Source organism: Molossus molossus, unplaced genomic scaffold (assembly GCF_014108415.1).
Source record: "Molossus molossus isolate mMolMol1 unplaced genomic scaffold, mMolMol1.p scaffold_m16_p_16, whole genome shotgun sequence".
Lineage (NCBI taxonomy): Eukaryota > Metazoa > Chordata > Mammalia > Chiroptera > Molossidae > Molossus > Molossus molossus.
Window position 1 is genome coordinate 59,038,568 of NW_023425351.1, and position 18,779 is coordinate 59,057,346.

General features: G+C 44.6%; 1 protein-coding gene across 1 annotated transcript in view; it reads right to left on the reverse strand.

Annotated features, from left to right (window-relative positions):
• The window catches only part of SAMD12 (sterile alpha motif domain containing 12), a 397,021-nt gene that overhangs the window by 175,836 nt on the left and 202,406 nt on the right, over nt 1-18,779 (reverse strand). Inside the window, exon 4 of the mRNA XM_036264449.1 lies at nt 18,015-18,155. Coding sequence (XP_036120342.1) covers nt 18,015-18,155 — 141 coding nt within the window. The remainder of the gene's footprint in view (nt 1-18,014; nt 18,156-18,779) is intronic.

The window sequence follows — 18,779 nt, forward strand, 5'->3', positions numbered from 1 at the left end:
CTTAACAGAACTTCAGTGTTGGACTTACCGGAACAGCCTTCTACAGCACATGTTCCAGCCTTCTCCTGATCTCTGGCAAGAATGTGTTCTTAACATAACAGACTGAGGAACGGGGTACTTCCAGAGATGTGGAAGTGGGGTGCAGACTGACAATCCCCAGAAGAGGGGGTGGTGGGGGAGAGATAAACCACAGAACTTATATGCATGTGTTCATGAACAATGGACAACAAAGCTGGGGACAGGGCGGGGAGGGAGAGGGAGGGGGAATCAGTGGGGGGAAAAGGAAAAACATCTGTAACAAAAATAAATAAATTAATTAAAAAAATAAAAATTTAAAAAGAGAGAATGTGTTCTTAGACGTAGGTCCACTTCTTATCTACCATGTATTCCAATCTGTGCTAATAATCACTTTCTAAAAAAAAATCTCTTTTAATCCTTGTGGCAACTGAGTGCACTAGATGTTTTTGTTCTTATTTCATAACAGAAAAATGTACTGAGAGGATATGTCATCTGTCTCGGGTTAAATAGGCAGTGAAGGACAGAGCTGGGATAGCAACTCAGATGCTTTGACTCCGAAGATCAGGCCTGGGTCACTCTGACAGTCCATCCGAACACCGACAAAAGCGATGCCGGAGGTGAGCCGGCCAGGCAGGGCGTGGCAGACAGCCTCATCATGCTCTCTCCTCAGGACGGCTTCTTGTCACCCTTGGGGCCCGTTCTGATATTTATCTGCACAAACCTTCACCAGAAGAGGTAGCGATTGGCACAAACCCTGAGGGCAGCCCAGCGAAGGACCCACACCCAGGGTCTTGGAGCATGTCCCTCCAGCTCTCTTGTTTGACATAAAACAAAATGTAACGTGAGTAAAGGTCAGGGATGCTTAGTGGTCAAGCAACTGGACCACCCCCAAGGCAGACACATATTCTGATAATTGCCAAATTTACATGTTCATTGCCAATCCCCACAGGAGCACCATACTCAACACAGCTGACTCTTTTCCTAAACGTTTCAGAGGGACCTCAAACTTAACACGTCACAACCAACTTCTTCATTCCCCACTCAAGCGTCTGCCTCACACTGCTCAGCATAGGTTCCCCAGTCTGGGTAGCAGCTCAGGCCAAGAACCTGGACTCACTTTTGATTTTCTCTCCTAGCCACATCAATCCATCCTCAAGGCCAGTTGATTCTACCTGCAAACAGATTCATCCCCGTTTAGTTCAGTGGCCACCACCTGAGTTCTAACCATCATCTGTTCTCTGGACTTTTGCAGAAGTCATTGTCTGGCCTCCCCAGTTCCGTTCTTGACCTTGTCCAGTCTATTCTCCACATAGCTGCCAAAGTGTCAATGATTAATAACATTATATAGGTTTCAAGTACAATTCTATAATACATCACCTGTATATTGCATTGTGTGACCACCACCCAGAGTCGAATCATCTTCCATCACCGTATATTTGACCCCTTTTACTCTTTACTACCCCCCGCCACCTTGCCCTTTAGGGATCACCATACCGTTATCTGTGTCTATGAGTTTTTGTTTGTCTCGTTGATCTGTTGCTTTCAATTTTATACCCCACAAATGAGTGAAATCATATGGTTCTTGACTTCTTCCATCTAACTTATTTTGCTTAGCATCATATTCTCAAGATCCATCCTGCATAATTTTATTAACCAATATCACCCCAATACATTTAATAAAATGAAAAAATAATTTAAAAATGAAAAAATAATTTTATTACATTTAACATTTCATTTTAGATTATCCTATTATCTAATTTTATCAATATGATTGAATAAAAATATTTGCATAATGGAAAAACAAAGGTAAATGAGATCTCATCACTCCTCTGTTTAAAATCCTTAAACAGCCTCTCATTACACTTAATGAGACCGCTTCCCAAATTTTTAACGTGGCTTTGAGGTCCTGCAGGCCACATGACACAGCTAACTTTTTCCTAAACGTTTCAGAGGGACCTCAAACATGACTCTCACTTGAGCTCCGTGGCCCAATGTGTGGTCTTTGTTCAGTTCCTAAATCGCGCTAAATAAACTCCTGTGTGCCTCCAAGTTCAGCACATGCTTTCCCAGCTGTCCGTTTGCTCTTCACCTGGCAACCCTCATTTCTCCTGTTCCACTTACATGGCACTGTAATTCCCCAGTTAGGACCTCGCATTCCATTTTATATTTTTTCTTCATCATCCTTAACACAATTTTACAGCGCGCGTGCACACACGCACACACACACATACACACACACACACACACACACACACACCCTCATCTCCCGTGGGAGAGACCCAGGAAGCAATGTGCTAGCAGCAATGCTGCAGCCGACCGTGCAGTGTAGCTGCTCCGAAATCCCGACCTGTCACTGGAGAGTGGTGGTCACTCTCCCAGTCTCACAAAGTCTCACATTCCTCTCACCATAGATTTTCCCAACAACCAGTAGTCGATTTTGTGATATTCATGTTGGCTTTCCCTAGGTCCAGACAATTCCTAATATCCTACTCACCTTTATCTTCTGCTTCTTTGAAAACAAAGTTGAGTCTTTATGGAGAGCAAATTTGGTTCTCTATAGAACTTGCCGTTTTACATCTATAATTACACACTTTTTTGGAGCGTCTCTGCTGTAGTTCCAACACACTCTCTTGCATGCCTTTTTTTCTGCCATTATAGTAAAAACTGGTCGCCATAGGACAAAATAAAAGGAAGGAAAAGAGGCCACAGCAGAATAAATACAAGCAAGGGAGCGCAATTAACTGAGAATATTAAGAAAGACTGCTGACTGGCTGAACATGTTCCAGAGACGAACACAGACGCCCCTGGGGTGAAAGTGTACAGTACGTGTGCTGCACCGCCCACTGGATGAGAGACTGGGGGAGTGTTCATGGAGTGGGAAAACAAGACTAACACATGCGCCCTGGCTGGTTTGGCTCAGCGGTTAGAGCGTCGGCCTGTGGTCCGGAGAGGCCTGGGTTCGGTTCCCGCTAAGGGCACGTACCTTGGTTGCAGTTTGTCCCCGGCCCTGGCTGGGTTGTGTGGGTGGCAACCACTCGATGTGTCCCTTGCAAGTCGCTGTTTCTCTCTCTCTTCCTCTCTCTCCCTTCCGCTCTATCTGAATAAAAAATGGAAAAATTTCTTCGAGAGAGGATAAAAAAAAACAACACAAAAACTAACACATGCTATGTCCAATAGGTATAGAAACAGAAGAGCTTCGTTAGAGAAAACATGAGGAAAGTAGTTATAATGAAGCTGTGCTGCGGAGGTGGTGCTGAGACAGGACTACATGCTTCTTTTTGTAACATCCTCCTCTTCCCTAGGTCCTGGAACCAGCTAGGACAGGCACCAATTCTACTGTGTTCCCATCTGGAACTCTAGTTCCTGGCATGGAACTCGGCGCAAAGCAATGAAATAATTGATTCACAGTGTAGCCAGAGTTATAGCAACAAACTTAGCGTGATGTCCAAGAACATGGGCTTCGGAGAGAGCCTCTGTTCAAATCCTCACTCCATCACTTCTTAAGCTCTGTGGCCTGGACTCATCATTCTCTGTGACTGTTCTTGGCTTGCTGCACAGGGATAATCATAACTCCCATCTCATAGGGTTGTTGTAAGGACAGGAAGACAACGCAGAGAGTGCTCGGAACACTGCTGATACATGGTAAGTACACAATAAACGGTGGTGGTTATTGTTGCTGTTGCCACTCACCGTGGCCTCATGTGGGGCTAAGTATTCTGGGCCTATGGACCAATTTTGATATGACTTAGAGAAGCTAAATGTCTAAGTCTTTGGAATGCTGATGGGTCTAAAGGATCCTTGAAGGCAGAGACTGTCTTGGTTTAGTACAGTATCTTGCACATAATAGATGTTCAATAAATGTTTATCCCATTGGATACTCCATAAGTTGCCCTTATAAGATATGGAATGGAGCTCCCGACTTGAAGCCATTTTCCTGCCTTTGGAGAAACCAAATCACCTTTTCCTTTCCACCTGGGACGTGGGGTTTCAGCCAGGGTCAACACTTTCAACATCCTTTATCAAGTGACAAAAAGGTCAACAAATCTTTCTTAACTTTTTCTTTTTAATCCCAAGGCTTGAATAGGATGGGCTCCCTGGAGTCTAAGTAATGATCATTACAATTATCTTTACTGTCATAGCACTTAGTATCTACCAGGAGCTATTTTAAGGATGAGAAAACTCAAGCATTGGCAGTTCCTAACCACTGGATTAACCCAAGGGACCAGGTGACTCCCAGTAGAATGTCTCTCACAATAGAAACTGCCAAGCAGTCATCACTTAACTCATATGATGATGCAGAGAAGACAACACAAGGATAACTTCTTTAAAGAGGAAAACTGTGCCTATTTCATGGGGTAACTCACTAAGCTTTTGGAAACTCAAATTTCAAGCCCTTTAAACCCAGTTTTGTCTCCAGACCATTCAAAATAAAAAACAACAACAAACAAACAACAACAACAACCAAACAGGTGAAGTGAACAGCCTGCTCACACCATGGAAGAAAAATGGCAATATGTACATGAGGGAGCCAGTGTTTTAGCACAACACCTCAGATCTGACCTTTGTACCCACAGGGATTTTCCACCGAGGGTGGGTGATTAAGGCGTTCCTATCTGGGGTTGTGAGATTACCAGAAAGTCTAAATAGAAGTCTAACCATGCCAGCTGGGCGGCAGTGCCAATTTCTGCCCTTACAATAAGACAGAGAGCTACTTCAACTGAAGTTTTTTCCTGAGAAGTATTCAAGGCAACACTTCCCCCTCTCAGCACGTGTCCTGGGAGGGCAGAGTAGATCTCCGAAGACCAGGGTGTTAGCCTTCTGGAGCGCGGACATGGTTTCTCATGCCAACACGACCTTGGTGAACCTTTCACACCCAGCCCACTTGGTCCATTTCAAGGAACTCACCGTTTATCATAGAGTGAATACCTAGCCGACACATGGTAGGTACCCAATGAAAGTTGTTCAATAAGTGAATGACTAAGTATGCTTCTTCTATGTTAATGTCCTAAAGCAAATACTGTACCGTTAGATAAGACCATACTCAACAAGTGACCCTTCAAAAAGTCTGAAGGGAAAGATTGGGTAGACTTTCAATGTTGCACCGTCAGTTAGCACTTTGAAAGGCAAATAAAGACACACAGATGGTTAAAATAGGACTTTGACACTTTCTTGAAGTCCTTAGGGACCGTGGTGATGGGTGGCACCCACGTTCTTGCTCGGGCACACAGGCAGGTGTGTGCACACACACACCCTCGAACACCCACTCCTCTAGGCGCTTAGACAACAGGGACACGAGAAAACCACCATTTGCACATTTGTTCATCACAGCTCTGTTCACACAGCACTTCTACGGGGGAGGAGTCATCATTTGTGAGCCTTTTACACCGACGTGAGGGACATTTTTCAGTTCACTCTGTGAGCAAACACGACGAGCCCAAGTCTAAGAAATTCAAGCCTGGAGAACTGGATAGATAAGTATAAATGAATTCATTTGACTGAGTGACATTTTCATTTAATTAAAGTAGAAAATCAGCCCTAAAACAAATGATTATCCCTGACAAAGAAGCAGAAACAGGTTCTTAATTAATAAATTTCTAATAGCTCTGTGGGCTGAGAGGCGTCTTCAGCGAAGGGGCGCATCGGGGAGGGGAAGGGACAGCAGGGAATCAAGGACAAAAGAGGGAGAGAGAAGACAGAAGAGCCTGCGTATTTAAACTTTTAGAAACAGAAGAGCAATTAGAGACCATCTATTTATGCCTTAGTACATGTCAAATCCTGCCAGACCAAAATTATTATGGTAAATGTGCAGCAAAACAAATGCCCAGGGCTCAGGAAGGGGTCAATGAAAACACAACACATTTAGGTCCATGAAATGAGCTCTTCCTCTTTTCCACAGTGTGGTCCGAATTTCAGGGACACAAATGACAAAAGAAAAAAAAAAACAATCAAAATTCCTGACACTCAGAAGTAAAGGTAAGTACTCACACATGTAGTTTACTGGAAACATGCATCATGACAACCAGCCAACGAGACAGAACCGGCGGCCTGGGTCTGCTCCAAGGCTTCCCCTGTGTTTCCAGACCGCGTGCGCCGCCCGGGTCAACACTCCGAGGTTCTCGGCGCTGTGTGCCCATCTCGTCTCTCTGACAGAGCTTGGAAAGAGGGAGCTTTCCGTGTAGAAGTCAAAGCCACGCGAGCTCGTACAGAGCAGGCATTCGAAACCTTCGCGGTCACTTTTAATAATTTTCCAGGCACTCATTTATGCCGAATCAATTTCAATTAAATCAATTAAAACGGCAACTAGTAAAATGTCAAGTCATTGATCTAACAAGATTAAGATTACTCAGGATGGGGGGGGGGCATCAGGAAATGCTAGATGGGCATCTCTGCCTCATCATGATGTCACGTTGGAAGATAAACTTGATCTCCTCGTGCCCCAGTATCTCAGGTACGCAGCAGGCAGCTCAGCAAACCCTGCGCTTCCTGTTGGCAGCCCCAGAAATGGGCACTGGAGGACTGGGAGTGAGGCTCTGTGGATAAGAAGCTGTTAAGAGACATCTTAATACTGACTGCTTCTTAATCTATCACCACAGGTTTGCCTAGTGCCCAGCTGACTCCTCTCCTGCCCACTTGCCACCACCCTCATTCAGGTTGTCATCATCCCCTACAGAGATGAAAGCAACAGCTTCCTCCCCAGACGTCTGGACCGTGTCATCCTTCCCCAGCACATCTCCTTATTTTCTTAGTTTGTTATACAGATCTGATCAGGATAGTCTCTGATTGCAAACTTCTGGGGTCCCCCCCACCCGTCTTTACCTTCCTTAAGGAGAGTAGAAGAACAAGGCATTCACTTCCCTCCCCCTTCCAGCCACACTTCCTGCCTTCTCCCCCCATCCCTCTCACCCTTGACCCTCTAACCCTACTCGCTAACCTCCCTCATATTCCTGGAATGCACCAAGCCTCCTCGTCAATCTCAGACCAGACTGTCCCCTCCAGCCGCGACCTTTCCCCCACCTGTCCCAGTGAACGCCGTGTCCTCTTTTATACCTCAGCTTCCTTAGGGAGACTTTCCAGATCCCTCGGGGTCAGGGAGGCCCCTCTGCTTACTCACTCTATGAAGTACAGCTAACAGTCCCCTTCCCGCCCTTCACCAAGTCACTATGCTTCCTTGTTTGATGAGCATCTTCTCCATTAAAATGCAAAACCCATGCATGTGAGAACCATGTCTATCTTGCTCACGGAATTTCACCAAACCAGTACAGGCCCGACACACAGCAGAAACGCAGTAAATATACCATTGTTTAGTTGATGTACTTTTATGGCATGATATACCTCTCCAAAGTTCCTAATGTCTTGGCAATTTTACATTTGATGACTAAAGGGAAAATAAACACAGCCCGCTAACTATGGCACCTGGCTCAGTTCAGAGGTCACTCACTCTCGAACGTTCCTAACGTATATTCCTTGTGGACTGGATGCCATTGCTCCACGATCCTAGAATCCTACATTTACCTGTGTCCTCCTTTACGTCTCTCCCTTGTGGACTGGATGCCATTGCTCCACGGTCCTAGAATCCTACATTTACCTGTGTCCTCCTTTACGTCTCTCCCACTGGACTTCAAGGTCAAGGGTTGTCGTATTCGTCCCTTGTGTCCCTAACACATAACAGACAGTGCTGGGTGCATGATAAGATCTCAGGAAGTGTTTTTTGGACAAACTACTGAATGAATGACTGTGTAATTACTCTTTCAAAGGGATAAACAAAAAAAGGGGGACCCTAAGAATGGAGGGGTTGTTTCAGAGAAGAACAGATTTGCGTTCTTGGCGGGGGCACGGGGCTGGGCCATTCGCAGGGCAGTCTACGAGGTGCCTGGCGCCTTCGGAACTGGCACGTAGAATCCTGGGCACAAGGACAGCCTTGAACATCTGCACCGTGTAAGCTTTACTCCGGGCACCAGGAATTGCTGGCCCCAGAGAAAGCAGATAATATAGAACACCAGGGACAGAGATTCTAAAGCACATAGATGACATATTTCTCTGTTTCTTCTCAGAAAAGCCAAACCCGCTCAGTGTCTCCCTGAAAATGGCTGTGATTTTCTCCCTTCTAGTCCACAGGCCGCTGTCCTATGCAGTTGCCTTTCCAAAAACCCGTAGAAGATTTGAACAGCACACAGCCCAGACTACGGGTTTAGGCTTCCCTAAAGGAATCAACCAGTGTCACTTGTGGAAAACCCATGTAAGTAGCTGTCATTCAAGATCCTGCAAATCCACAGTCACACCACAAGGTTAAGGGGAAATAACAATGCAAGCCCATGGCCGTCTTGAACTGCCCGGACAAGAGGCATCAAGTATGTGTTTATTTCATCTACAACACTTAAATGCAAAGGGATCAATGGTAAAGAATGCCGAGGTTGATTTTTGCAGAGGCAAACATGATATATTTGGACTTGTTTGGGTTTCCTAAGGTTACTCTCCACCATGTAAAAGACCCCGTCCAACACTGAGTTGTACAGAAGCCACGGCAAGGATAATTCCTGCTAGAACGTGTCCAAACTAGAAGAAGGTGTCGTACTTCTTCCACATGTTGGTTGTGGGGGCCATCAGCAGCACTCAGGATGGGCAGGTGTTTTTCTACCATGACTATTGCAACAGCCAAGAAGCCAGGGTCCGTGTCCAGCCCCACTTCAAACAAAACACTTTCTTGAATGAATTAGCCATAGAAACTACAGAATAAAAATGAAATAGAGGCTGCTAGCTAAGGTACCTGGGTCACAATGCTTACTCCTACTGATAAACTGGCATGTGAGCTTCAAAAGGCCCACAAAGAAATCTGGGTGTAGGCTTCTAGACATAAAGCTCAGACACAGGACGTTTCTCTGAAGGCTCAAATACTTGATGAAGTTAGAAATATTCCTGGTCACAAAATTTGTACAACAGGGTGTAAAGATTTTTAAATGTGTTTAGAGAAAGCGCAAAGGCAGTAGTCGGAGGAAATGCTACCTTGGATGCGACCAGGAAGGAACATTTGGTTGGCAGATCATAACCAAATAACACTGAATAAGACGTGGTCATGAAAGACCCCCAACTGCAGAAGAATAATCTGCATTAAATCCTATAAAATTGCTGATCGAACACCCTCATCTACCATGAGTCCCTGTGCAATTAAAAGGGTTTTAGGAGAAAAGATTCACTTTATGTTGCCTGAAAGTATATCTCAGAAGAACATTGAGAACTGAAAATATTAGGCAAAACAGGTCAAGGCAAGTGGGTAGCTTACACAGTTAAGGACTCTTGCCAAAGGTGTGTGCTATCCTTAAGGGCCCTCACCATCATCTTTACTGGTCAAGCCAATAAGAAAAAATCACAGAGAATAAAGGAGGTTCCGGGTCATGCTGCTCATGGAGAAAGATTATCCAAAATGGCTTTGTAGCTACTCTCATTTTTAAATTATGAAGCCATAAAAAATTGATGTTGCATTCATAGCTCTGAGATTACGTTGAAAATGAAATAGACTTAGCAAATAGGAAAAAAGCACAACGGTTCAATTAAAATCAGGAAAAACAGAGGAACCACTCTCTGCTGGGTGCTGTGCTAGGACGAAGGAGTACAAAGCAAAACCAGAGGACAACTGAGCTTGTCGGCGACATACTGGGGAGATGGAGGGACACCGTGCCACCATGCCTTTGGAGAGGCTACTCCTTCCGCCTCAAACCAGCCCTCGCCCCTCTGTCCAAACTTTTATCCTTCAAGATCTAGTTCATGTGTCATACCTTTGGCAGTCTTCCTTCATCCCCCCTATTCCCAGGTGAGGCTATTTATGGTCCATTTCTGTGCTACCTGTACATCTCTGCATCTCTACCATGGCATACACATCCCCTCCCCCCTGCGAGACTGGGTGCTCCTTCTTATGCCCAGTAGCCACAGAGCCTTGCGCTTGCCGGATGGAAGAACAAGAAGACACTGTGGAATGAAGACATTATCAGCCTGAACAAAATGCTTAATGCAGAAGAGGGAATGATTGGTTCTGCCTGAGAGGAGAGGTAAGGTTTCTCAGAAGAGGTGCTGTCTCATCAAGGCTAGGTCCTTTCATGAATTTTATTATACCATATTCATAACAACTCTGTGAAATAGAGCCTCTCCCCATTTTTATATTGAGGGACCTTAATCTCTGATGACTGACTTGGCCGAAGTTAATGCATCTATAAAATGCCAAGAACGGCTTTCTGCGGGATGCTCAAGAGTTTGGATTTTATTCTGTAGGCAATGGGGAGATATTAATGTTTTAAGGAGGAAAGTAATATGGTCAGAAATATATTTAAATGAACTCTGGTAATAGAAGTAGGATGTTAATTAAAGGAGAAGGAATTGGTTAGGGCTGAGACAAGAGCAAATGATAATTAGCAGGTTATTCTAATGGTCGATGAAGGAGCTAGAGAGGAGAGGGACGCACACTGGCAAGGGTGGGGTGGAGCAAGGGACGACTGGAAACCCATTTCACAAGCAGAACGCAGGGGATTTGGTCACTGATTACATTTGATGGCATCAAAGGTGACTCTGAGCTTCTATATGAGGTGAAGTGAGGAATGGCCTTATTAACCTTGGGAAGAAATAAGGGGGCAGAACAAACCATGGAGATGGTGAGAGAAACAAGGGGGTTAACTTTGGATATTTCTGAGTCGTCAGTGGCATATTTAGGGAAGATTAAAATGAGAAACTGAAGGTTCAGAGAAGTCTAAGATATATTTGCCAGTCACTATGAAGTAGGGGGTGGTTAAAGCAATGGGCATAGATGGCATTCCCCAGAGAGGAAGAAAAATAAGAGTTAAGAGGACACATTGATGGGACATTGACATTTGGGGAGCGATAGGGGAAGACAGCTTGCCGCCAGCCTCAGAAGGAGACCTGAGAGAAAAGAGGGGAACCAAGGGGGTCATCACCACGTTCATGAAGACAGACGAGTACGAAGGGGAAGAGCTTGATGTAACCCGGGGAGAAGGCAGTAGAGCCGAGTGTGAGGAGAACTGAGATGTGAACCCCAGATCTGTCCCACCTGGAGCATGACCAAGTGAAAGACAAGAAGCCTAGGAATCCGAATGGTGCAAATTGAGAGTCACTAGGAAAGGCCATCGGTGATACTCCCCTCGGCACCGAAGGGAGCCCGAGGGGCTCACGTTTTCTTCCTGGGAGCTAGACCTAGTATGGGATGTTCTTCCTCAGAGGAGAGACAAAGGAGGCATTTCTCAGTGGCATTTGAGGAAAGCCACATCCTATGACCTGAACAAAGATGTGAAGAAGATTTTTAGCAGATTAATGAGGAAACTGTAAACATGTTTCGACCTGAACTTATTTTGAGACAATGTACTAGATACTGTCAGTGAAATGGGCTTCTTCACATTGTGGTGTTTCCAGGAAGTGTGAGAGGGTCTTCTATAAAAACACAGAACTTTTCAGAACACGCCCAATACACACTTTCACCCACATTTTTATACCTATTAAAGCCACTCTCTACTACCATCCATCTACTTTTCTTATTGGGAGTTTTTTATGAAGCTAAACATACATGTAGGATGAACCCCACAATCCCACTCCCAGGCACGTACCCAATGAAGTAAAAATGGGTTTCACACAAAAGTATGTGAGTGCTTCCGCCCGTTGTGTGAGTGTTTGCCCAGACTGGAAACAACCCAGATGTCTCTCAGCCGGGGAACGGATACACAAACTGTGGCATATCCATCCAGTGGAAGACCAAGCCACGGAAACGAAGGAGCCCGTGGTACCCACTGCGGTCTGGATACATCTCGAAGCACTGGAGTGAGTGCGACAGCCAGACTCTAGGCGTCCACCTACCCACTGTTCTGCAAAGGGAAAAGCTGAAGGGTCAGAAAACATGCCGGCGGCCGCCAGGGGCTGGGAGTAACGAGAGGGTGGACAATGAAGGGGTACAAAGGAGAGTATTTTTATTTTATATCTTGGAACTTTTATTTTGTATCCTGATGGTGGTGGTGGTTATACAACTGTATGCATTTGTTGAAACTTGCAGAACTGTGCACTAAAAATGAAAATTTTACCATATGTAAATCATACTTCAAAACAGTGAGAAAGCCCTGGCTGGTTTGGCTCAGCGGTTAGAGCATCGGCCCATGGACGAGAGAGCTCCGGGTTCGGTTTCCGCTAAGGGCACGTACCTCGGTTGCAGTTTGTCCCCAGTCCGGTTGGGGTTGTGTGGGTGGCAACCACTTGATGTGTCTCTCGCATCAATGTCTCTCTCTCTCTCTTCCTCCCTCTCTCTCCTGCTCTATCTGAAGATGAATGCAAAAATGTCCTTGGGTGAGAAAAACAAAACAGTGAGAAAATGAATATTTGGGTATTAGGAGAACTGGGATCCGGTCTCAGCTATGCCACTAACTAGCTGGGTAGCCATGGACTATCTTCTAATCCTCTTTGGGTCTTGGTGCCCAGATCTGCAAAGTGAGATTGGAAAACTTCTCAGCGAGTCTATTGCTATGTTTTATAAAGACTTCCTTCTCTAAGCTAGGTGGTGGACCAGATGGCCTATTTCAATTCGGATGAACTACTTCAGTTGCTGAAGTATCATTGCGGGGGTGACCGGACTAAAATACCCAGTCTGTACACATGGTTCTGAAAAGTCTCCTTGGATTGGAAAGTAGTGTTTCTAATTTGTGTTGTTTCAAAAGATGGAGCTTTGGGAAAGTCCATCTGGTCATGCAATTCGCAATTAAATTTTGACACATATATTTGGACAATGTGGAAAAAAGTCTTTTGGGAAACACGAATGTTTAATGAGCTATAACTGGCCTCAGTAAACAACCATGCTCTCCTTTTTTTTTTTTTTTTTCATTTTGGAGGCACTAATTAAAAAGGCATTTCAAGATGGATGCTTTTACTACCTTCATCTGACTTATTCTCTGGTGGGAGCACTGCTTTCTACGGCATGAGTTTACCTACCTCTCGCAGTTGCTGTTACATTTTTACACGACCCATGGACTTGTAGATGAGAAAACACTGAAAAGGAGCCAGAGGTGGCTCCACCTTATAGTGCCCCTGGGGCTGAAGGAAGCAATTTAAGTTCAAAAGGGAAGATACTAAGTATAAAAACAATAATCTTGATGGAACTAATATCAAAAGTTTATATTTTTACTCTTGTAACATAGGGGCCCACAAACCACGCCTAGCAATTACAGCTGTAAATAATGTTTTATTGGAACACTGCCAGGCCCAATTCATTAAAGACTGGTTGTGGTTGCTTCGGCATCGTGCAGCCCTCAGAGGCTGAAATACTGACTCCCTGGCCCTTGACACCAAACGTTGCCAACCGGCTTCCAAAGCACATGCCATGAACTATGCTCTGTGGCATCTACATAACATCTCATTCAATCATCTTAGCACCACACGAAACAGGAATTGTTCTTCCCGTTTGCCAGATCAGAGGTAGAGACGTGTACTGGAGAAGAGTTTGCTGTGGAGTCAGGCAGACCTACGCTGTGCTTTTTCCTAGTTGTCTGACGTTGGGTGTATCACTGACATTCTCCATCCTCGGCCTCCCCGTGTGTAAGCTGGGACCAACAGTACTGGTTAGGGGAGGGTCAATGTCAGGAGTAGACATGACAAGTGGTGCTGTGCTTTGTATACAGTAAACATTTAACACGCATTAGCTGTGTGAGGAAAGCTTTTGGGATCCCTGGGGTGATTTTCTTCCTAGAGATATTGTCCATTAATAAAACGCGAATGATGTCCATCATACAGTTGGTTATGGATCACTTTAAAGGATCCCAAAATAGTGTGCACCCTGTTCCGTGTCACAAAAGACACCTCTCCTTCCGTCTGTCATGAGTCAAGCAAAAGGAAAGTATAACAGTAACATTCCCAGCTCTGCACTGAGTGTCCTGAGAGAAAACTGAAGGTGCCCTCACAGGGCAAAGTTTCCTACAAGCAAGTCCACCAGATGGACATCCTGTGGAGCCACTGATGGGACACAGAGGACCACAAGGCTTGCGGGGAAGAGGGAACCACTTCAAAGGGACCAAGGGAAACAACATTAAAGCAGGGCCAAACATTGATTATGTTGCTTGCAAATGTCAGGTGGTTACAGGGCCCCTGTGGATAAAGGCAGGGAAACCAGAGGCCAGAATCTCAGCTGAAAGACAGCTCTGGTTAGTTGATGAGCTGGTTCAGGAATTTCTGTCCTGTTGCAGTCCTGGTGCCTATAAACAGATATATTTACTGTATATCCACCACACACCTGTGTTAAATACCTTATAGTTCTTGTCTTCTGGTCAGCATCCAGAAGGGGGACAGCAAGGAAAAGGAGGACAAATATTTCATCTTCCTTGAGTTCAGGTAACTCCCATTGGCCAGGATCATCTCCGTCTATTTCTGACCATCTTGGTCCTATTACTGTCCTGGGGCTCCTGGCCAACTGGGTGAAAATGACTGGTGTGGAATTAAAAGCTTAAGACAAGTTGGGAAAGTAGGCTTAGTTATCTATTATTTTATTTCCTCTAGAAAGATGGGGAAATGAGCTTTCAGGTGGTGTGTCTAATTTGGAGGTCTGATTACAAACTAATGCAACTGGTTTGAGGTGTGTGTGTGTGGTTTCTACATCCAAAATCATGTTGTTTCCTTGAGAGAGAATGTTTAGAGTCCGGGGGGTGGGGGGAGCAAAAAAAAAAAAAAGAATGTTTAAAGTCCATTCATTTATTTCATTATATAGTTGGTCTCCGAGTCTGTGGCAGGTTCTTCTGAATGCCTCCAGTGCTGGCAAGACTCCCCCTTTGAAGATGGGGTTCCTCTTTAGAAACAGCCACCACATATTTAGCTCTAGATCTTGTAAATAAAATGGGTAATTAAGCATGGTGAAACATGGTGGGTCAAAAATAAAACTTGGAAAACACAAAGAATCCAATTAAAAAACAAGCAAAGAATCTGCATAGATGTTTTTCCAAAGAACATGCACAAATGGTCGATGAGCACGTGAAAATGTGCTCACCACTGCTGGCCATCGGGGAAATGCAACTCAACATCTCAGTGAGGCACCATTTCACACTTATCAGAATGGTTATCATAAAAAAGACAATAACAAATGTTGGCAAGGATGTGGAGAAATTGGAACCCTCATCCATCGCTTATGGGAACGTAAAATGATACAGCTGCTTTGGAAAACAGTCTGGCAGCTCCTCAAATGGTTACATATGGAGTTATCATATGACTCAACAATTCCACTCCTAGGAACATACCCAAGAGAAATGAAAACAGGTCCATATAAAACTTGAGCACAAATGTTGAAAAACAACATTACTGATAATAGCCAAGATTCAGAAGCAAAACAAATGTCCGTCAACTAATGCATGGATAAATAAAATGTTACACGCATGCAACGGAATATTATTTGGGGATAAGAAGAGATAAAATGCTAACACTTACTTACAACATGGGTGAACTTGGAAAACATTATCCTAAGTGAAAGTAGCTAGTCACCAATGACCACATATTGAATGAATCCATTTTCAGGAAATGTCCAGAACAGGCCAACAGACAGAAAGCAGATTGGAGGTTTCCAAGGGCTGGCAGCTGGTGGGGTGGGGGGATGTTGGGAGGAAATGGGGAGTGACTTTTAATGGGTGATATTTTGTCTTCAAATGAGATGACATGGGTATACAACATTATATGAGCTTCAGGGATACAATACTATAACTGAATATCTGTATATACTACAGCGTGCTCACCACCAAAAGTCCAATTTCCATCCTTCTATAGCAAACCTAGACCCAGTTTTTTTTAAGGCAACCCCAGCTGTCTTTAGAACTTCTATTATCAGTCAACAACAACAACAACAAACAAAACAAAAAGACCATAAAACAGCTTGCCCATTTTTTGTTTCATGTTTTAAGAAGAAACCATCTTTTCAAGAAGGCTGTGGGTTTCCCAAAGGCTGCCTGACATGAAATGGGTGTGAACATTGACGTGGAAAGCAATGAAGAAGGTACTGTGAGTGCGGACACCATATCCAAGAGCTGGAGAAGGCGACCTCCTTCAGAGGGAACGGAATGCAAGGATCCAACAGGCTCAGCTCTCCAGAGCTAAAGAAAGAGACGCCAACTGAGCTGAAAAGGCTGAACTTAGCATTACCTTCCCAGAACACAAACATATATTTAGCTTAATAGACTTGAGGACTATCTCAGGAAAAATCTTATATATTATGCATCTAGGGCGATGAAAGCTGTAGAAAATGATTGTGCAAAGCAAACACTCTGCAGGCTGACAGCAGCAGAGATAAAAAAGAGTCTAGGGCACACGTGATAAATTCAGGTCCCATTTTTGTTTTATATATCATCACAGGAGGAAAACAAAACGGAGCGGAGGAAACCTCAGACACCAAACAGCACCTGGCCGAGCCATGCATGTGATTGAAGCTGTAAAAATGCATGTGTCTTTTCTGATCATAACTGTAATATGGACTTACACTAGAAAATTTGGAGAGTACAGAAAAATATTAAGGAGAAAATGAAAATCACCCACAATACCACCACCCAGAGAGAACCATTATCAAAATATCGGCATATTCCTTTGCAGTTCTTTTTCTATGTACATATAAAAATATTTTTTATAAAATGGGGCTCATATTTAAATAAAATTTTATATATGGCCTCTCCCCGCCACTTCCTGTCACTTCTTGAATACGCGCTCATGTTGTTATATATTTATGAAAGTGTAATGTGAATAGCTGCATTATATTGGATTGTAGGAATTTAAGCAGAACTATTCAATTCTTTCCATATTGCTGGCCCTCTAGGTAGTTTCTAGTTTTTCAGTTTTATGAATAGCATCACACTGGACTTTCTTGTGATAAATCTTTGGCTCTCTATTTACTTCTTAAAAGAAACTTTAGTGTATATCAATGTGTCAAATTCAAATTTAAATCACTCGATGTACCCATACCTATCCATTTACCAGTGGAAGTCTCTGGAGACAAGTACAAATAATGCCTAACAAATAAACAATACTATTTTCATATCACTTGACGTCTATATTTATCCTTCTGGGGCAGACCGCTTTTAGGCAGTACATTACTTCCTCCAGGCAAATGACTATTACTGGATTCATCTAAATGCAATAACATAAAACTTGGCTGACCCAGATTTCTCCAGTATCAGTATGCATCCAATTACAATATTCCACATATCGAAAAACACCCAAGGCTCTCAAAAATACATATCTTATTATCCTTTCATTTAAAACGATATACAATGGGGCATGAAAATAAAATAAAGGGTTAGAGCCGATGGCGGTTGACAGCAACCAAAACCGGAGACAAACGAGTTCCACACAGAGTGACCTCAGGTTTTCTCCGAATTCCAGCTCCATGCCGTCACTTCCAGCCACGGAACTCTCAAGTGATCGCAACATATTGAAGTTATTAATTGTTCTTGTTTAGAATTATATGGTCTTAACATTCCAGTTTTAACTTCCCTAGAGTCTATTGTGTGTTTTTTTTAAAAAATGGTTCTATTTTCAAGATTCTAAACAGCGGTCTCACAAACTCTGGAGTGTGTGTGTACGCGTGTGCACATAGACACAGACCTCTAGAATGGCCTCCCCCGGGTAGTCGGCAAAAAGCCAAGTGAAACCAAACACTGGTCACAGGAACGATGGGACCGCTCGGATTCCAAGGCCCCGTCCGAGTGGGCCAGACGGAGAGAGCTCTGCACTGCACTGTGCTGTGTGATGACCTTGACAATGAACTAAGACCGCCCTGCCCGCCCATCCGAGACTCCTCTGAGCATCCTTCTCAGTGAGCTATGAAAGAGGGAAGTTTGAGAAGTGGCTTTTACATCGACAGACTTTTTTAAATAAAGGGGATGCTGCCAAAACAAAACAGCACCGAACCAATGACAGGTGGTCCCTGGCCCCCTGTGTGGCGGAGTTCCCCCCCAGCAACAGCCCCCCGAACCCCCCCCCCCCCCGACGCAGCAGGGCACCTTGTGTGAGCAGCTGGAGGTTCCGCACTTCCTCCCGCACCTTCAGCTGGAGCACCTGCTGTAAGATGTGCTGCCGGAGGTTCTCCTGGGCAATCCCCATTCGCTCCAGCTTCTTGTCCGTAAGTCTCAGCAAGGCTCGCCCTGCAGGGTTTTGGGAAATAGAAGGAAAAGCGATGAGCAAGGGCCGGAGAAGGATTTCCAACTCAGCCTTGGCTAATTCTGCCGTACCGAGTTTCCACCTCGACACAGACGCTTTAGAATACAGGGTCCCCCGTTATTCTGACAGAAATGGACAATCTGGGTGGAAAAAACAAATCCACACATTTAAGAAAAGAAGCCCAATTTTTATCTGATATTGGCAATCCCCAGCTGACCCACACATTGAGTGAAATAAAACCGCCACATTTTAACCTGGGTATTTGGGTCACAGACTGCAGGTTTCCATGGAAACAATGCTCTTTTGCTGGGTGATGGGTTCTGAGGCCGGCCCACAGCAGCCCATGTCACTGCCAACCCAGCAGAAGACCTGGGTGCTCTCACTGTGGCAAGAGAGAAACTCCAATGACGTCTAATCTGGGTTACAGTAACGTTTCTGTGAAGTACGTATTTAAAGTTCCAGTTTTAATCTGCAGCATTAATTCCCCTGCTGCACCCCTGGTGCTGGGCTGGGTTCCACGTCCAGCTGGGGGGAGCGAAGGCTTCATCCCGATCACTGGCCTAAGGCAAGGGTTCCGGCAGGGGTGAGGCCGAGAGGAGTACGTGAGC